General features: G+C 38.4%; 1 protein-coding gene across 2 annotated transcripts in view; it reads left to right on the plus strand.

The window, feature by feature from the left end:
- Positions 1–21,906, plus strand: part of LOC106091967 (uncharacterized) — a 59,342-nt gene extending 37,436 nt beyond the window's left edge. For both annotated transcript variants that reach the window (XM_013258692.2, XM_013258693.2), the window contains exons 14-17: positions 4,267–4,827; positions 4,912–5,225; positions 21,104–21,299; positions 21,351–21,906. In XM_013258692.2, coding sequence (XP_013114146.2) covers positions 4,267–4,827; positions 4,912–5,225; positions 21,104–21,299; positions 21,351–21,709 — 1,430 coding nt within the window. In that variant the 3' untranslated portion in view covers positions 21,710–21,906. The remainder of the gene's footprint in view (positions 1–4,266; positions 4,828–4,911; positions 5,226–21,103; positions 21,300–21,350) is intronic.
- The last annotated feature ends 310 nt before the right edge of the window (positions 21,907–22,216 follow it).

Here is a 22,216-nt window from a genome sequence, read left to right on the forward strand (position 1 = left end):
TCTTCTTTTTCAAAGCCATTAAAAAAAGGACACACTTGAATTCTCAGAATCACTGGCATTTTCAGGTTCTATATCATTAACTGCTTCTTCAGCCGTGTTCACTGTAGAATTTTCAGACACAGCAACATCGCGGACTTCTCCCCCTTGCTTGTGGCTGCTATATATTATTTTTGGTTTTGAGATCACTTCTTGAACAGACTTGAATGAAAAACTATTTTCATGAAACTTCACATCTCGGGCTAGAATGATTTTTTTCGAATTTATATCCCATAATCGGTACCTCTTTGGTGCATATTCAATTAACACAGTTTTTTTTTACTTCTTGGGTCCAACTTTTTTCTTTGAATATCTGGTATTTCGTTCCATCCCACGCAACTGGTGTGATAGGACCACATACATCCGAGTGTATTCTTTGGAGTAACCGGGTAGCCCGTGTTCTAGTGCCACTAAAGGGACTTCTACAATGCTTAGCTTCGATACATAAATCACACACATCATTTGGTCCTTTCTTTGAAGTGCAGTAATCAACGTGTCCATGCCTGATTTTCCGCAATGACCAAGTCTTATATGCCATAAATTCAAATCATTCTTGTTGCAGGACAAAGCATTCCTCTCAGGCAGACTAAAAACAACTTCTTATAGTCCATGCTGCATATTTGCCATCGCAACTATTTCTGTCCCTTCAGTATTATTGCACTGTTCTTTAAAAATTTCACATCCAGGCCACAATTGCTTAGCTTTCTTACTGACAACAAATAGTCCAGCAACTCTGGAGTATGTACCACGTCTTTTACGATCACCTTGAATCCTTTATTGCCGATCAACGGGGATCTCCAAATCTTTGATTGTTGAGAATCTAGATTTTTCTCTTACCATATGGTCACTTGCCCCGGAATCCAACTTGAATTTGATTTGGTTTTCATATGTTCTTTGAACTGTTGGGTTTCTTGTACGCCATTAATGACACCGACTTACTATCTGCAGATCTTGCATCCTTCTGCCAACAATTTTTAGCTTGGTGAAACGATTTTTCTTCGGAAACGTTTTGCTAGAATAAGCAGTTGTTAGCCTTTCTTTAGCCATGTAAAATGTTAATTTGTGTCCCTCTACATTTTGCAACGCAGTAACTAGGGGATCAATTTTTTCAGGCAGCGTCAAAAACAGTTGCGCCAACACATCATTTTTTTCCATGTTTGCTCCAGCAAGCTTCAACTGACGTATGACTTACCACAGAAGTACTTTCGCCCATCTTCATTTTTGCAAGCTTCTTTCTAATCAATAGCTGATCCAAACAGAACTTAAACTGTCCCACATTTCTTTTGCCGTCTCCTTTTCTCGTACAAAACTTATGCAGTCCGCATGAAGGAAACTCACAATTTTGTCCTTCGCTTTCTTATCCATCTTTAAGAACTGCGCCATTTCAGAATCTCCGTTCGAAAGACTGCCGGTTAGAACATTCAACAAATCGAGAGAGTCCAAATGGATTTTAACGCGAAACTGCCAATCATTGTATCCTTTGCCGTTAAACTGGGGAATTCCGTGTTGCTCTTTTTCGCCCATAACCTTTTATAGAAGAACTTCACGGGATAAACAATTTGTATTAAAAAGTTTTTATTAAAGGAGAAAAGAAAATTCAAAATGAATTGAACAATCCCATGGCAGCCGGTTGTACGCACCGGATAGACCCAATGGAACCCTCATCGGCAAGGGCTGCCGTCTCAGTGTACATGTTCGTCTTTTTTCGTCATGGGAGAGGTACATCCCGGACCCTGGTTCTGTTCGGTTTGCCAGAACCGCCTCCATCATCGGTCGGTGTCGGTGAGGTATAACCGAAGCATGGAGTGGGTACATTTCCGATCTTGCTCTGGCCTCACTTCACTACGGGAGTATAGTCATACTGGATATGTTGCAAGGTGCTGTGCGAACATAGCTAGCTGTGGGTCACAAGCGTCGTCGTCGTCGCCTTCTGCGTCCTCGTCGTCGGACTATGTGACCCCCCAACCTCTTCTGTACGGCAATATACGTGACGGCAGCATTCCAGGCCAGTGCCGGGAAATATATCATTTTCGCAACAAAACTACAACGGTCTCCGTCGCAAGATCGACGAGATTGTGGATTTTACGAGTCGGAAAGATATATTGGTCGCAGCGATCCAGGAGACAAAGCTGACCAGCACCTGCAGCTTGCACAGTTGTCACGGATACAATGTGCTATGTAAGGATCGCTCAAGGAATGGAGGTGGAGGATTGGCCTTCGTGATACACCATTTCTGATCCGATGAGATGCACCAGGTTGTTCAACCGTGAATTTATTGTACGTCCCAAGAGTGACAGGGCAAGGAGGAGAGCCATTCGCCGTATTCGTAGTCTCCGAGCCGAGGAACAGCCATCACAATTTACCGTGGGCGAAGTTACGAATGTCATCCGTGGCGCCAAATTATCTAAGGCGTTGGGCCCCGATGGAATCTCTACATTGTTGTTGAAGAATCTGGATTAACCTGGAGTTGAGTACCTACTACTGTCTTCAACCTGTCTTTGAACACTCTTATAGTTCCCGATGTCTGGAAAATGGGCAGAGTGATCCCGCTACCTGAAGCCTGGAAAAGATCCGAGTTTGGGGGAGTCGTACAGACCGATCTCCCATCTCTCAGCAGTGGCAAAGACGCTTGAGGCATTACTCCTCCCGAGCCTCGTAGGAGAATTTCCATTCGCCGAGCATCAACATGGATTTCGAAGACTGCATAGCACAACAACAGACTGTCTACTGTCTTCAACCTGTCTTTGAACACTCTTATAGTTCCCGATGTCTGGAAAATGGGCAGAGTGATCCCGCTACTGAAGCCTGAAAAAGACCCGAGTTTGGGGGAGTCGTACAGACCGATCTCCCTTCTCTCACCAGTGGCAAAGACGCTTGAGGCATTACTCCTCCCGAGCCTCGTAGGAGAATTTCCATTCGCCGAGCATCAACATAGATTTCGAAGACTGCATAGCACAACAACAGCTTTGCATGCTTTGAACACTCTTATAGTTTCCGATGTCTGGAAAATGGGCAGAGTGATCCCGCTACTGAAGCCTAGAAAATACCCGAGTTTGGGGAGTCGTAAAGACCGATCTCCCTTCTCTCACCAGTGGCAAAGACGCTTGAGGCATTACTCCTCCCAAGCCTCGTAGGGAAATTTCCATTCGCCGATCATCAACAGGGATTTCGAAGTCTGCATAGCACAACAACACCTTTACATGCCATCACCGCACACATTTTCGTGGCTTCAATCAGCCCAGGCCATAAGATCAGAAACGAGCTCAAGCCAGATAGGAGCAGCGCCTCAAGAGTCTTAGCGACTGGGAACAAGAGAGAGATTGGCCTGTATGACTCTCCTTGTTCTGCAAGTTTGCCCGGCTTTAGAATAGGGTCCACTCGACCTACCTTCCATATGTCTGGAAACACCAGGGTGGAGACAATCCCGGACCGGATTGACCCGATGGCAACGTCTTCTGTACTGAATAGTTGTAGTTCAATTCTAAACGAGCGATTCCGTATATTTCTTAGGGTGTACCTTCTCGTCTTGTCTCTAGTTGGGTGCTCGATAAATTGTTTACTAAAATGTTTTGCAGATTGTTTTGAGCCTGGCATCTGTTGTCCTTTGAATGCTATTGCTATATGGCATGTGCCCCTGATGGGATGTTGACCACAATCTATTGGCTCCAGAGCCTGTGTGCGTTTGCGTTCGTGATATTTGACCAACCAGTCAAACTATTCGTTAAGTTTACTTATCCTTGTGCTGCAAGGGTTGGCCAGGCGAAGCTCAAGTTGGCCAATCTCGAGATTTGGTATTTGTTAATTTTGATATATGTGTGTTTGTTGTGTTGTTCTCTAGTTCTCCTTGTAACATTAGTGCTTGTTAGCATATTTTTTTATCTATAATGCAAATGCAAATTGCAAATTTTGCCCATGAACATTTTACTAAGGAACAGGGGCAAACTTCTCACATATCAATGAGTGCAGTCCGATTCAAGTTAAACTCAATGATAAGGGGCCTCCTTTTTTATAGCCGAGTCCGAACGGCGTGCCACAGTGCGACACCTCATGGCATAGTACCTCACAAATGTTGCCAGCATTAGGAGGGGAAAACCACCGCTGAAAATTTTTATTTTGATGGTCTCGCCAGAATTCGAACCCAGGCGTTCAGCGTCATAGACAAACTTATATATTATCTATAATACAAACTTATATTTTGAGTTATAAATATGTGTTTACTTACTTTACAAGGTCGTCCATTGGAAACATATCCAATGGCTGCTCCATTGCCCGTGGACCAACCAGCTGCAATCATCAAAAATGAAAATGGAATGTATACCATACGGAACCCGGCATTACACCAGGCCGTTACCAATGGTTTAGTACTCGGTGGTTATAGGCAGTTTGGCAATGTTAATTTTTATACACCTCAAGAGGCTGCAGCTGAGGCTACAAAAGCTACAATGCAACAGCCAAAACAACCGAAGGAGATTAACACGAGTTCATCAACCGCCACATCCTTTTCATATTTCTCTAATGACATGATACCCACAAATGCATCTCACAATAACATAAGTATTAGTTGTACCAGTGTTGGCGGCAGCAGTGGCGAAAACACTATCAGCCCGCAAAGTACAGTAGGAGGTTTAACAGGTGAAGCAGCTGTTATACAGCGCCCGACTCCCGCTACAAAATGTATTTCAGCCATAGGTAGCGAAATAAAAAGTGCCCAGCAGCAGAAACAGAAGTCTAAGGAGCAACAATGGTCGCATTTCGTACCCGATACATTGTCACGAAACAAATCCGACAATTGTAAGTTAACAACACTTATTTATATATAAATATATATATTTTTTTTCGTTTTATGCATCCAGTTTTTTTCTTCTTGATTTTTAGTTACAAATAACACACCGTTTTTGAGCTCCGTAGCCGAACGGACATCATCTTCATCGGTTGCGGACATGACCCTGCAAGAGAAATACCAACAGTCCAAATATTACAATGGTTTTGATGTCTTCAGTAGTGGGGGTAGCAGTTCATCCGCCACAGCCGCTCCACATATCCATCATAGTTGCGGAGATGATTCGCCACCTCCGTCTATTACTGGTTACAACTCATATCTCGACGGCATACCAAACACTGGGGTTATTCGTTATGACGATGCCTCATTTTTGAAGAATTTAATACCAGGACAAAATCTGAATACTGAGGTAAGCAAAATTTTAAAATATAAATGATTAATTAAAATATAATTTGCATATTAAAATAACGTTAACACTTAGGGATAACGAATAATCATTTGAATGGAAGGCCGTGTTCCTTAACACAAAGATGCACCTAATGTTCTGAAGGTGGAATTCATTGCTAATTCCTTAAGGGATGTGAATCTACGCTCTCTACTGATCAATTGTATATCCAATTCGAAAAAAAGTTGACATTTTCAATCCTATTCTGAATAAGAATTCCCTGGAAGTCTTTTCCCTACTCCCTTTTCTCCTATTTGAATAACCATTTCCTGGTAGTTTTTCCCCTCCCCCTTTTCCCTTATTCGAATACATACTTTGAAAAAGGGAAATATTTCCCAAGGGGAAAAGTAGGCATTCTGCATCGAAATAAAAGGAATATTGAGACGATAAAATTTGGGAAAAATTTCCCCAAACAAATGAATGGGAGTTAGGATATTTTCGAACAATTTACAATATTATGTATGGAAATTATTTTTCCCTTTTACATCAAAAACAAGTAAATATTTTGTTAGATTCTCCCGTTTTAAATATGTCTGGTACCCACCATAGAATATTTGCATAAGTTTCTCAGTTTTATTGACAATAAAATACGAAAATACTAGAATCGTTATATGAATATACATATGTAGGTATCAAAATATGTGGTTCATATTTTAATATTTTTAGATCCTTATGTGTAAAGAGTTGTCGCTAAGTAACACGCCATTCGAAATCGGATACTAAAAGGAGGCCCCTTATCATTTAGCTTAGAAACGGGCAACACTCAATGATATGCAAGAAGTCTTCTGCCTATTCCTTAATGGAATGTTCGTTGGCAAATTTCCAACATTGCACTTCAGACCATCAGTCCATCAACTAATATTAAAAAATACTTGGTGTCACATTTGGCGGCGTTTACTCCACAGGAGGAGGAATAAATCCATAAGTGGCTTTTCGGCAGCATTATGTCCAGCAGCCCAACCACCAAGCAATGCGACTGCCGCCCCCAAAAATGTCAATTAGATCTTCAAGTTCTAGCTCCAACTTGTCCCTTAGATACAGCGGTGTATCAGGCAGACCACCACAGCATTCATAACGACAAAGCAAACCTCAATACTATTCACTGTAGTAGTTCTGCCCAAGGAGTTTTCAGAATTTCCAGGGAGTTTTCAGAATTGGCATGTTTATTATTGGAAATATTAGCCCTGTTTTAAATAAGTTCTTTACAGTGCAGTGCATTTCAGAAAAGTTGTAGGGTTTGTAAAAATATGACCTTTTGTGTGCTGAATAAGTTTTGAGTAGTCCATGAAATAGTAAGATTTTTGAGGGAAGTAAAGCAAATTTTGACTTTTATAGACCAGGGGCCTAATTCTCCCGTTCGAAATCGACCGAGTTTCGAATTTTTTGGATTATGGTATCCGTTATCGATTAATTCTATTCGAAACTTCGAATAGAAATGTGCGAGTTTTTGCCCGCACCAATTTACCCATTGTAAGGCGGTAAGGCTGTGTGCGGATTGATAGCAAAGTTGTAGGGTTAGTAAAAATATGACGTCTAGTGTGGTGAATAATTTTTTCTGTAACTGGTAACAAACATCGTTTAGCTAAATATGTCGACAAAAGAAATCGTTTGCACTAACGGTTTTGTTATTCTACAATTCCTCGTTAACAAAAATCGTTGTCTATTCTTTCTCTCTGGCAACTGTAACCAAAAAAAAACAAAGTGGAATCTCATACACTGAAATTCTTCTTTTATCAATTAAAAAACATCACATATCTACTAAATAAAATGTACACAATCATTTTGAAAAAGTGATTTCAATACCAATTTATCCATATCCGTAACACTTTTGCGGAGAAGTTTAGGAGAAGCTGTCAACGTCTTCAATGATATGATCGTTTATAGTGAACGGTGTCAGATTTGATGTTCCTATCCTTATCAATTTGGTCTTTGCTATGTTTATCCTCAGACCTACTGTGGCTGCATTTCCATTCAGTAGTTCCAGTTTCGCCTTTATGTGATCGAAACAATGTGCAAAGAGGCATATATCCTCCGCGTAGTCGATGTCTCCGAGGAAGTCGTCAATACCCCAGTGTATGCTAAAGGATGCTTCACCATTAGTTGCTTCTAATACGGAGTCTAATAAAATTAAAATTGCGTCGGTGACAGGATGCAACCCTGTTTCACTCCCTTGTCGATCCCGAAAGGTCGGCTCTCTTTTCCACGGAAACTTCAGCATTCCTATACAGCTCTTTAATTAGTTTCACGATTTTTCAGGGATGCCCTTATTCAACAGCGTGCTCCACATTGAAATTTGCGAAACTGTGTCAAAAGCACGCTCAAAGTCGATGGATAAAAGATATAGGTGTGTATTTAGTTCTGCAGACTGTTCAATGATTATGCGAAGGGAGTTAATGTGGCGAAAACCTGTCTGTTCTTTCCTCAAAATATGGTCCAGTGCAGGCGAAATACGTTGCAGAAGAGGACTTGCCTTCACTTTATTTATTGCGTTTAGCAATGTTATCCCCTCCAGTTCTTACACTGGGTTAGTTCACCCTTCTTTGGGATTGTGACCATGACCCCCTTTTTCCACACCGTGGGGGATAGCAGTTGTATCCCTGCCCCCCCTGATTATTGGGGCGATCGCTTGATCTATGGGGTATGCCCCATACCGCAACAGTTCAGCCCTAATTGCTGTTCAGGGCCAACTGATTTGCCGTTATTGAATGAGACCAGAACGGCCTCAATTTCAGCGTAGGTGGGTGGGGCCGTATATATATCCCTGCGTGGGTTTCGGGGGATTAAGAAGGTCGGAGTTTATGTTCTCGGTTGTGGGTCCTTCGGAGCTGAAGAAACCGCCCATCGCCTTAATTGCTGTTCGGGTGTTGTTAATAAAAATGGATGTTATTTTGTAGCTTGCTCCTGTAGGTGAGCAAGCTCGTTCCGGTCCAAAGGACCGATCGCCGCGGGAACAGGGTGGCCATTGGTTATTTCAAGACGCCAATAACTCGCCTTGTCATATCGAGCCCGGTAGCTCGCAGCTAAGCTTCTCGTAAAAGTAATGAACACCACACAGATCGGACCTCAATGTTCCTGCCTGTGTGGTGCTCACAGCTATCCTGTGCCGCTAATGTTGCCTTGTACTTGCGCGTTGTTTCGGATTTTTTTTTTTAGCTTTTAAAGGTTGAGATTTGTACTTTTTGTTTGAGTAGACGTAGAGTGGCCACTAAAAGCGTTTGATAAGTACGTAGTTGATTTGATTACGTGTATTTCCATCTGGTGATTCCCAAGTATAATCGTGTATATTTTGATGGGAAATTTTGTGCCTCCAATAAAGAGCCGGTTTCATGTGCAGAAATCAACTAATCTGTGGCAATGTCATTCCTGATATCGTCAATTCTTGCATAGCCATGATTGGTTGTAGATTATTGTTGTTATTGACCACAACAATGAATTTAATCGTACCGTCATGATGCGTTCAGATATAACATTGTATGAAAGAAGAGGTCTCTTTGCTTTCGGCGACAGTAAAATACCGATTCCATTTATTCGGTGGATTTCATTGCCTGAAAAATGGAGTTGAAGCATCCTTAAAGATCCGTAGTTCCGGCTTTCGGTCAACATACTTCACTCAAACTGAGGATGTCTAGGTTGTAGTTTGACATCTCGTTCTGGACTTGGTAAAGTCTCGATGCCTCTGAGAGAGTTCTGACGTTTCATGTTCCAATCATAAACCGTGTTCTGAATCCATAGGTCGTCATCTGAAGTTGTCAGTTCCATTATTTTTTGTTGATGTTTCTGTAATCGTGATTTGTTTTTTAGGTGTATGGCGGATTGGGCCATCGCATCGGTGCCTAGTGCTGGGGCTGCCAGCGACCTTCTAGGCCGGTCTTTCTTCAAGGTAAATCTTCTGAAGATCTGCGTTGATCTTCCTTTCCTTTGGCTCATCCGCTGGCGGCCCTATTGCACGAACCCATCGTAATCGTGTTCGTGCAAGCGGGACATACCTTCGCCATGGCTTCGTTTGTTTGTTGAATTTCCATTGTAGACATTTTGAAACATAATCTTTTATCATGCTGGATATATTCTTCTAAAATCGTTTTTTTTAACTCCTAAGTGTCCTCCATGGGTCGAATCATCATATTCTGATATCAGTTTGAATTGTGTGTCTTTGCAGTTAATCCTCTTCGGTCTTGGTATTATTCGTAAATTTGTGTATCATTCTTTCTGTAATTGTTTAATTTGGTTTCGAATTTGTCCATATCCATGGATTTAAATATATCATCATTCTTGTTAAGTGCTAGCTCTCTTATTCCCTTTTTAGGCGTTTCTGTTAACAACTTCTTCAAGGTCAACTCCGTGCTCACTGGATTATCGCGGTAACACGCTGTAATTATATCTTTGCCAAACTCTATTGTTGGTCTTTTTCGTAATAGAAATGAAAGTTTTGTTACATTATTTGTATCAGTAAAAGTCTTAAGTTGAGGGATGTCATCGTTGCTGTTACCATCTGTGTTTTTGTTATTAAGAAGCTTTTGCCTGCTTCTAGTGATTGCAAGAATCTTTTTGTCACGTTCGGGTGTTATGGGGATCATAGCCCCAGTGTATAGCAAGTGGTAAATCGTGTTTAACAGTGTAGCGCTGGCGTAAGAAATAGGTAAATCCCTTCCTATTTTAGCTTGGGACAATGCAGGGACTAAAGCATAGTTTGATGCGTCTGTTGTTAAAACAAAGGTTTTCCAAAAATCAGGGTATTCAAGGACATGTAGTTCCAGCAGACAATTCCTTAGAGTTTCGAAAGATTTCTGGCACTCTATTCAAATTAAAATTTTCTATTCTTTTTCAGAAGTACATTTAAACTTCTCGCTTTGTCAGTAAAATTTGATATTAACCGTCTATAATAGTTGCAAAATGCTACGTACCTTCACACTTTATCAGCATTAGTAGGTATTGCATAACTTTTTATGACTTTATCCTTGGCTATGTCGGTCTTTACACCTTTATCAGTTATAAGGTGTCCCGAATAGACAACCTCTGGCTTTAAAAAACTACATTTTGTTGCATTTAGCATTAGATTAAATCTTGGTAATCGCTGAAAAACATTGCATACGTTTTCGTTGTGATCTCTTAGTCCTGAGCCATAAACAGGGGTTTTTCAGGGACTCTCTTGACATTTCTCTTCAGTAAAGTTTGCCATTTCATGTCGGAGTCAGTGGCCTCATCGTTTTCATTGAAAAATCATCTTCAGCGATGAGGCTCATTTCTGGTTGAATGGCTCCGTCAATAAGCAAAAAATGCGTTATTGGTCGGAGAGTAATCGTCACGTACTCCATGAGTCTTCATTGCATCCCGAAAAAATTACGGTTTGGAGCGGTTTTTGGTCCGGCGGCGTCATTGATCCGTACTTCTTCCGTGATGACCGGTACGTTACTGTGAATGGGATTCGCTACCGTTCAATGACAACAAAATATTTTTGGCCCCATTTGGATGATATGGAGCTACACAGCGAATGTCACAATCAATTTATTGACAGCCTCGGTCGGCGGCGATTTGGCGCCGTTAGACTATTTCCTGTGGGACTACTAAGTCTATGGTCTATGCCAACAAGCCAGCGACGATTGGCGAATTTCGAAGGCGAAATTCAGCAGAATCGGCCGATTTATGGTTGAAAATCATATGGTTCAGCATCTGGACTTCTGCAAGCACACCCGTGGTGGCCATGCAAAAAAAAAACGAGTTCCATGCATAATGGCATCAAAAGTACTTTCACAGAAATAAAGAATTTCATTGATATCCACAACCGTTTTTGTTTTATCTATAAAATTAGACAGATACTTGATGCTTATGATGCATGTCAGCTGTGTATCGTTTACAACAACGATGACTCTTTTTTTTTAGCATGTCATAATGCGCTGTATGTGCTCGTAATTCTTTTACAAACGTCGTGTGCAATAAACCACATCAACAAAGGGTCATCTTTTAGCAGAGAGTGAGTGTGTGGCCGTAACCTTTTTTCCCAGTTTCTTTCCAAAAATCTTCTCTTTAATTTTATTTTTTCTTAAAAACCCATCGTAAATTGAGCAGCAGTCATTTTCAGCAAACGACAGACTTAAACCTGCATAACTACTGTTGTAATAGCAAAATTAACTACTAACAATCAGCAGACAGTGTTTGCTATTTTCAGCCGCGTTTTTTCTATGAGTGTACAATAATGCGGATGCATCTAAAGTACTTTTGTCAGCATTCTTTGGAAACTGTTTGAAGAAAATTTCAAGCCAAAAGGCAACGTCAATTCGCGTTAACGGCAACTTTATTTTATCACGATTTTATCATTCAACTTCCTGAAATTGACGACCAAACACCATTTCCTTTTAACATAGACGGATTTTTTTGGTATGTGTCTCAAAGTCTATTTTGCACAAATATTTTGTTAAAATATCTCGATCTATGATTCCATCTATGGGTATGGGTAAATCTTCTTCAACTTTGTAATAATCATGATACAATTTCTCGAAAACTTATTCCAACTCCTATCGAGATATGCCAATACATTGAACTACTTCAGTAATGCCAGTTAATCTCGCAGTATTATCGGTATTCACGTTTGAAAAATGTGTTTGCAAATTGAAATATCAGCTCCGGCATCTATTAAAAATATTAAACGCTTGTCCTTGCATTTTAGTGAAACAAATGCGTTTGTCATAAGAACTTCTTTAAATATCCCTAATCGTTGGCCTCCTGGATGAATTCTTCCATCATCCGCCTTTCTGAGTTTCCCTGTTGACATGTTTATGAAAATTCCTTATAATTTTTGTCTTGCTCTTCATGTTCCTATCTTCTATTATTATTTGGGCCATTCCAATTTCTTCCATTGTTATGCATTGGACTAGAAGTATTTTCGCTATTATTTCTTTGGTAGTTTTTGCGATTATTGTTATATCCACTTTGCGAATTATTCCTGTTTCCTGTATTGCCATCATTTTTGTTTTTACCGTCATAATCGTTGTTATTGTGACTGTTTCGAGTATTGTTACTGTTCGAGTTTCCGTAACTATAACCATTGTGTCTATAACCGTTATTATTTGTAAAATTCTTCTCATTTGGCCTACCTGTTGTATTCGCAGTAAATATCTTTTTCGTATCTAGACCTAAACTCTTCTCAGCTGTAATACATCTCTGTGTAGCTTCATTTAAAGTTATTGGCATATTCGCCAATAATATTGGTTGATATTCTGGGTTTACCTATTCATGAAAGCGTTCAACATTACCTTGTGTATAGCATCCTTAGTCTCCTGAGACGGATTCCTTAAATTGCCTGTTTCGAATCTGTTGAACTTAGAAAACTACTTCCTAAAAGAAGTCATCGTTGAATTTTGTTTGTTTTGTTCTCAACAGTTATCAACTGTAATAACTGTTGTAGAGTTCCGGAATATGGATAAGCATCTTCAAGAATTTTCTTTAACTGTGCAAATGTCGTTGGTTTATTCGAATGACCTAAAATACTCTGTACCTGGACTGATAGTCTAAAATTTAAAACGTACTTTATTAGTGTTCCACTATCTTGTTCTTGCATTAAATCATTCAGCAACTCTGTCTGCGATATAAAATCTTCCAAAAACTTCAAATCACCTTTGAACTCCTGCAAGTTTTTGCTAACCATTGACATGTCGAAATGTGCCATACTTACAGAATCACTAATAATTTTATCTTCTTTAATATTCAATTCATTCAACAAAACCGACATTTCTATTTTCAATTCATTTAACCTTACTTTACTTTAATTGGCTATGACAGAATATTTCTTCCACTAGCCGAACGTAGAATAGCGTTCCAAGCGCCTCGATCTTCTGCGCTCATTCTAAAATCTCTGACACCAAGTTTCGAGGTGTCTCCCACAACTTGATCTTTCCATCGGGCTTTTGGTCTTCCCGGTTTGCGTGTACCACCGTGTTTGCCTTCAAAAGACTTCTTTGCTGGAGCTTCTTCATCCATTCTGACAATATGGCCTAGCCAACGCAACCGTTGTATTTTGATGCGTGTAACTATGCTATCGTCGTCATACAGCTCATACAGCTCGTGGTTCATATGTCGCCTATATTTTCCGTTAACGCAAACTGGTCCATATATTTTACGAATAATCTTTCTCTCAAATACTCCAAGCACTGCCTCATCTGCTTTCACAAGTACCCATGCTTCAGAACCATATAACAGCAAGGGTAGTATCAGTGTCTTGTAAAGTGTAGTCTTCGTCTGTCGAGAGATGGCCTTGTTTCTAAACTGCTTACTTAGTCCAAAGTAGCATCTGTTTGCCAGTATTATTCTTCGCTTTATCTCAAAACTGGTGTCATTCGTTTCGGTTACGGCGGTGCCGAGGTTGATAAAGTTACTGACTATCTCAAAGTTGTGATTTCCAACTTTCTCCATGTTCTTTATCTGCTCCGTTGTACAAGGCTTTTTGGGAGTGGAGACCATCCATTTCGTCTTATCTCCATTTACTGCCAGACCCATTTTCACTGACTCTTCATTTAACCGTGATTTTATTTTATGAAACAATCATTATCATTTTCGCATTGATAATGTTTCACCGCTTTTACTAACTCTTCTATCTTTCCAATTTCTCATCAAAATAGCTCTTTTTTTTATTCATTAATACAACTCTCATCTCCATTTATACACGTTACATTGTAAATTTAGGAAAACAGTAAAGAAAGGCGAAAGTCGGGCGGAACCGACTATATAATACCATTCACCTACCCTAACATTATAAATTCGGGCAATAAATATATGTATATATGAGACCTATATCTAAATCTGAACCGAATTTTTTCGAACAGATCGTTTGAAAATAAGTATATATGGGAGCTATATCCAAATCTGAACCGATATTGATGAAATCGTGCAGATATGTTAAGATCAGTAACAAAACAATCCGTGGCAAATTTTGTGCAGATCGGTTGAAAAATTTTAGTCACTACGGTCATTTAAGTGCAAATCGGGCGATATATGGGAACTATATCTAAATCTGAATCGATTTTAATAAAATCTTGCTGGTATGCTTATATTAGTAATAAGAGATTAGTAATAAAAGATGAGTAAATAAAGATGCTTAGATTAGTAATATCAGATCGGTTAAAGTTACTACAGCCATTAAAGTGTAAATTGGGCGATACATATATACGGGAGCTATATCTAAATCTAAACCGATTTTGACCAAAATCAATAGCGTTCGTCCTTGAGCCAAAAAATTGCATGTGCGAAATTTCGTGACGATTGGACAACAAATACGACCTGTACCTTGATTACAAGAATACATGGATTCACAGACGGATATGGCTAAATCGAATCAGAAAGTGATGCTGAGTCGATCGGTATACTTATCAATGGGTCTAGTTCTTCTCCTTCTTAGCGTTGCAAACAAATGGACAAACTTATAATACCCTATACCACAGTGGTAGTGTAGGATATGAATATCAACATTTTGAACATAATAATTTTTGAATTTCAATTGTGAAGGGTTCTTTATATAAATTTTAAATTAAACGTCTATACAGGTTTGCATAGCCAATTAAAGAAAGAAGAAGAAGGTTTGCTACTACTTTTTTAACCAATTTTTTAACCAATTATTCATAGGACAAATGGAAACTTATTGCAATTTCGCGCGTGATTTTTTTAATTTTTAATTGTAAATAACAATTGTAATGTAATTATTTTATATATATTAAAAGTGTTTTAAATATGCGCTTCAAATAAATACAATAGTGAAATCTTTGGAATATTCATGCATTGTTTTGTTTTTTTCATTTATGCTTGTGGTGTTTCTTCTTCTACAAATTTCTTTCTATTGGTTTTTTCTTGGCTTTTGATAAATTTTTAATAAAAATGCAGGCTGTAGAGGCTAGCTACAAAAATATGCACTAAGGAGTTGTTAGTGCATATTCCGTTGCGTAACCCTAAATAAAAGAGAAAACAAGAACAAAAACATAACTGGTTAAAGCGCATCCTGTTGGTAATGTTGGTGATGTTGGTGAACCAAACACAATTGAAACAGGAAATAAACCAGCCATTTGAAACGTTGATTTCACATAGAGAGAAATTGAAGCGATATTGGCACATAATAAATCCTATTATACATATTTCACATAACGGTACTTAACATATTATAATCATATGATAATTCAGCTGCTTGATCTAACCTTACATATGGAAAACATATGTTCACATTGACATGAAGGCAGTTCACAAAATAGGATATGTTGTGACCAGTGTTGCCATTCAAGAAAAATATTTCCTACCAAAATTTAAGAAAAATCCTACCAAATCCGACCAAAACATACCAAATATTCTATAAGCCAAAAATGCTTCATATGTTTTTATACCCACCACCGAAGAGTTGGCCATTTTGCCATTCCATTAGCAACACATCGAGTTATACATTTTCAACACTACAAAGTACTAGATCGTCGTTTTTTTTAATAGACGATCTAGACATCTCCATCCGTCCGTCTGTTTGTTGAAATCACTACAGCGTAAAGTTCAAAGATGGCCTACATCTTGGTACAGCACCCTTTATACCGAATTTCCCATAAGAAATCCCGAGTCCATAAAGTCGTATTTTTTCCCTGATTTCGACGACAACTTTGTCGAGTTTGAATAAAGCGATCTCCCGATTTCAGTTTTTGAGTTGGGAAAAGCGCTTTTGCTACCCATTTTCGCCGTTACAGTGATTTCCATAGACCCCCCATCATCTGAATATGGACCATATTTGACCATATTTGTATGCATCAGCCACATAGCCCTGTTTTCCGATAGAATGCATTGAACGCACAAAAACCATATTTCTTACCCAGAGTTTACGAAATTTGGAAGAGATCCCTTACACACGTACAGTTACAGTCAATATCAGAATTTACGACCCTTTTCCCGAAATTTGAAACAGTCCCCTTGTAATAGAATTTGGGATGTTGGAAAAGACTACCAAAAATTTAGGTCAGCTACCAATTTTGGTAGGAACCTACCAAAAACGGTAACACTGGTTGTGAGACTACACAGGGTTGCCCAAAGAACGCATGCGGCGATGGTTAAGAAGCATGAAACTCCACCTTCGGTGTATGCTATTGTTCATCAGAAGTTGCAAGAATTGACCTCAGTACGAGTATCTTGGTTTTTTCTTCGTTTGGATGTATGTCGAATGGTAGCAAAATTGTAGGGATAGAAAAATATGACGTTAAGTGTGGTGAATAATTTTTGAGTAGCCAAGGGGCTAGTAAGATTTTTGTCAGCAAAGCAAATTTTGAAGTTTCATCGAGCAATTGTAATTGTAAATTAATGTCAGTAATTGTAAATTAATTTGCGGTTTGGTAACCAACTTGTGTGCGGCATAACTTAGCCGCTTACATTGTGGGCAGACGTCACTAAATTTAAACGACTTATTTGGCATAAAATAAGTAAAATTATTGTTTATTATCATTGGCAACGGGACTCTAAAAGGTTGTTATTTAACAATAATGGACAAATGTACAGTTTGTGTTTGTAGTTTATTGCAACGGCGCCGCCGTTTAGTGATTTTTCTATAACGGCGTCAATAGTTTGTTTACCTGGCATGAGTTTCGTTCATCATTTTCATGTAAACAATAGAAAAAAATATAAGCAAATTGCCATTTGCATTAATTTTTCATGAAGTAATGGCTTCTCCCGCTAAAAAATTTATACAGATGTCTTTAAAATAACATTACTCGCCGTGTTTTCCTCTTTTCCAAAGCAAGACCTAAAATATCTCCATATTGCAACGTTCGCATTTGCATTATAACTGCTAACATTAATGGAAAATATTTTTGAAAAATATTCATTATGCAAATAATTATAATAATGTGGAGCGCACAGCTTGTTTACTTTTGATTTTTGATCGTAAAAATTTGTCAGTGTTAGAAAAAATGGTCGAATGGCACAGCAAAATGAATTTTTTTTTCACCAGTGTAAAAAACAAACCCCTATCATTGCTATCATTCGACACACACTCTTTATTATTAAATTGAAACTCAAAGCTTTCGAATTGTCCTTTGGTGTTGAAAAGGACTTTTGTTTTTCATATATCACCACTTTGATATTTTCATTTCATTTACTTACAATTTCACATACAACAAGATTTAAAAATCTTATAATTAGAGAGTATGAATATTCAAGATATAAAATTTGTAAACAGCAATTTGGTTAAATAACAGATTAATTTAACATAAATACAAGTAAGAATTTGTTATTTTCATTTAAAAAAAATTATTGGTTGCACACTAATATTCGTTTAATACATATTAAAAAGAGATATCTGAATCTTGCTTGTGTTCTTTACAAATTGGGCTGATGTTAGTTAAGAGTTACATAGATGGATTGAATTAAAAAGAAATGCCATTCAGACACCAGTAGGTTATGTCTCTTCGGGACGATCAGTATCCTTCCGCCGGTTTAGCCAAACTCCACTAAAGATATTGTGGTATTTGTTTGTATTTAATTTTATGCATTTTGAGAGCTATAATATCTAGTAAGTTGAGGAGATGAGTTTTGGTGTAGGGTTCTAAGCATGTCAGATATTTTTCCTGTCGTAGCGATGACGTGATCTTTCCATGTTAAAGTGCTGTTTATTATAATTCCCTGCTGGTCTCCCATAAAAACTGGAAATTCACAGGTTATATTTTTACTTCGATCAGTAAGAAAAATGTTTGTATTTTGCATAGATACCAAATAGATGTGAGTTCTATTTCAAAGATGGATTAGCATCGGAGTTATAGCAGTATTGGAAAAATTGGAGAAGGACAACGTAGGACATGTTGAGACTTTTGATGAAAACGCATTTTCCACATGAAGTGACGAGACTCACGGAGACACCGAAATCTTGAAATAATGAGATTGATCGAAGGCTTATCATTACAGAATTTATGGTAAAGGAAGCCTTGAGTAGGTTCAAGCCATTTAAGTCACCCGGACCTGATGAATAATTTCGACGTTACTACAGAACGAGGCCAACTATTTGGTGCCTCTCTGGCCACAATTTTAACAGCGTGCCTAGAACTTGCATACACTCCGAAAGCCTGACAGGAATCAAGGGTGGTATTTATACCCAAGCCCGGCGAGGCAAGTACATAACTATAAGCCTTACGTTCTTTCTACTCAAAACCATGGAACGTATTGTGGATACCATGATGAAGAGTATCCAGCAAACTGCTCAAATACACACAGCATGCCTATGTCAAGGGTAGGTCGGTGGAGACTGCCCTGCACGAGGTTGTGCATAAAATAGAACAATCCTACGATTCCAAAACTTACACACAGGCATTGACATCGCTTTTAACAATGTGCGGACCGACACACTGATCAAATCCTTACACCTGTACCGGGTGGACCGGATCCTTAGAGACTGAATAAATCATAAGGAACAGGTGGATAAATCGTAGATCCCACGACATAAATATAAGGGAGAAAGTGGGACAGGGCACAGGGGGGCATTTTATCGCCACTCCTATGGGTGACCACCATAAATGACCTATTACGGATGCTGTCTGAGGAGGGTTTTGAACCCCTCTGGTACGCAGATGATGTTACAATATCTTCTAATGGGTAAGGATCCGCTGCAGGTCCGTATAGCTTTCGGAATAATAACAGAGTATCATAAAAGGGCACATAGGACTACGAGTTCACTTGTGCAAAATCGGTGCGGCAAGTGACAGCATGTGGGGAAGATGATGAGGCGTTGCACCATTTCCTATTTCATTGCCCGGCTTTCACGGGTAACAGAAACCGGCACTTATGTGGGGGCACAATACCAGACATAAACCAACTAAGGGGTGGACTTAGATTTTGTTTTTCGAGCTTACTTTTTATTATTTAGAGCGCACAACAAGCCGATTAGGTGTATGCCCTTAGTAGCATGGGATGGATTAATATCTGCATCATTTTTTTAACCTAACCCAACCTATATCGTGGCCAACACAGTCAAAAGCTTTGAAATGGTCTAACAGTACCAGAAAGGCTGCTAGTCCATTGTCAATGCCAAATCTTAAGTCATCCGTTACACCTACCAAAGCTGTCACACAACTTTGATTTGCTCTAAAGCCTGACTGTGTGTTCAAAAGTAGGCAATGATCATCTAAATAGGCGTTCACTTGTTAGTGGCTTATTCTCTAGAAAGCTTTAGAAAGAAATGGCGATAGCCACTCCGCAGGATACTGGCTAGTGGTTATTATATTGTTAAAAAGATATATCACGTAGGGCAATATATTTGGCGGAATAATTTTTAATTTGCTTTTGACCTTTTTTTATTAAGTCTATACATAACAAATATCCTTACAGACTGCTATAGGCATATACAAATGTTATTATATAACATAAAAAATAATGTAAAATCTAACTGTTTGAATGCAATATAATATTTCTTTTTAATGTGTTTCGATTTTCAGATAGGTTTATTATATTATAGAACCTGTTAAATTGATAGCATATACAACGAAAGGGATCATTGATTGCAAAATTTTTTATATAATAAGTTGTACGTTGTTATATAATAAGTTATACATTGAAATCTACTTCGAAGAAATTCTGATTCAATTTTTCCATGGATGATATTCATTACAAAATTAACATTCAACATAGTTCGCCGGCTTGACAATGTAGGTAGTTTTATAAGGTCCAGTTTAAACTCATATGGAGGTAGAGACTGCCGTTACCACCCACGTCCTCGGAGGCCAAACAAAAGGAATTGCATTTGAACAGATTCGATCCGGATCCCATACTATCAATATCGCATTCATGGTTGCAACGTACCAAATCGGTCCAGATTTGGTTATAGCTGCCATATAGACCGATCCTTCGATTTAGGGTCTTAGGCCCATAAAAGCCACATTTATTATCCGATTTTGATGAAATTTCGGACAGTGAGTTGTGTTAGGCTCTTCGACATCCTTTTATATCCAGATTTGGATATAGCTGTCATATAGACCGATCCACCGATTTAGGCTCTTAGGCCCATAAAAGCCACATTTATTATCCGATTTTGCTGAAATTCGGTACAGTGAGTTGTGTTGTTTTAAGCGAGAACACTTTTTTTTAATTTCAAATTGTACAGGGTTTTCTTGTTACGTCATCACACATTGTTTCTAGTATTCCCTGGAATTTCTTTATTGTTATTTGTTGTCATTCTTTTGTTCATAACTTTGTTTTGTACATAACTGTCCAGCCCATGCTTCTTCGATAGATGTTAGTGTATGTGTTTATCTATCATGTATCCTGTTATGAATGTGTGTTTGTGTTTGTCAGCGCTGATCATGTAAGCAGAGATTGATGAAGGACTAAATAACGAAGATGCTAAATAACGAAGTTGCCAGATTGGGAATTCTCGAAATATCGATGTGGGTAGCGAGAGGTATATAAGGCAGTGGCATAACGCAACAGGAGTCAGTCTTTTCTGAGAACGCGTATTGTAAACGTATCAGCAAACAGCAGTTAGTGAGTTGTACAGCAAATAAGTTGATCAATAAATCATTGCTAAGTAAAGTAGTTGTAAACGAACTTTGTTTTAATTGGAAGTAAAACGTCTACAGTAAAAACGTAACAATACAATTCAAGCACACTTGAATAGTTTCATAAAGACTTTATATTTACGCCAACAGTTAGTAGATTTCCAACAAGCCAAAAATGTTTATTAAATATATGTAAAAAACGGTGTCAACAATTTAAGACAGATTTAATAGCAGAATATTGACTTTATACTGGTAAAAATAAGAAAATTATACGGAGCAAACAAAACACACGTCCTCTCTTTCCAGAAGAGAATTAAACTGTGCTGATATCTAGAGTTTTGATTGAATTTTGTTTTTCAGGTCTCCATTCACAACGTTAACGACTCGAATTTTGCTCGAAATGCTAATTCGCCACAGGCTCATCGCGTGGAAATCACACCAGTTTTCTGTGGTAATCGGCCGCAATCTACAAGTCTTTATGAGGCAAATGCAGCTCAAAATAATCAAACAAATTATCGAGGAAATTATCGTGAGCAGATGAGTGACTTTAACAATGGTGAGTAAAAGTATTTGAGGAACTCTCCCTTTTCTAATGCAATTTCTTTAGATTCCAACTTATATACCGGCAATAATATCCCCATGAATCTTACCGATCTGGAACCTGCGATGAAATACGATTTTGAACCTTCACCCACATCAATAGCAAATACAGCATCAAGTGATAACCGTAATTCAATATTAGATCTTAACAACTTACTAAACAATAAAAATGGAACCACTGGCCCAGCCAGCCATTGCACATCGCCATACATGGACGAAAATACTATAGACGGTTTTGTACAAAACATGAATTCCTTACGCATCTCTTCGGCCTCGACTGCAGCAGACGAGCAAAGCTCTCAAATAAATGGCAGTGACATTGGTCACACGCCGAGTTCCAATGTATCAAACGGGGGCTGGTGGTAAACAGTTATTAGCCCATGACACCTACATTCATAACTTAAACCTGTATTCACCGCTGCTTTGGATGTGCTCTCATACAACAGACTTTTAAATTAAAAGCTATTCAAAGAATAGATTCTCTTTCCCCATTTAACATTATATGGTAATATTATTATTTGCAATATATTCAATACAAACAATAAAGAAGAAATATAAACACACAGATAGACTAGCACATCCTACATAGACATCATAAACCCAAATAATGGTGAGATGTAACATCTGTAAATGTGAATTGTGGTCAGGTAGGCTTTCTTCTTTTCCCTAGAGAAATGTAACTGCTTACTAGTTCGTGTTTCTGTCTTAACCCATTGTACTCAACCTAAAAACACTTACATTAAAACTTACAGTATTTTGCAATTTATTACAAACAACAGATAACGTTTTCCTAGACTATGTGATGGAAAAGAAAGAAATTAAAACAAAATAAACGAGTATGTTTTAACGCGAAAATAAGTTAATACATACAAT

This window comes from Stomoxys calcitrans, chromosome 2 (genome assembly GCF_963082655.1).
Source record: "Stomoxys calcitrans chromosome 2, idStoCalc2.1, whole genome shotgun sequence".
Taxonomy (NCBI): domain Eukaryota; kingdom Metazoa; phylum Arthropoda; class Insecta; order Diptera; family Muscidae; genus Stomoxys; species Stomoxys calcitrans.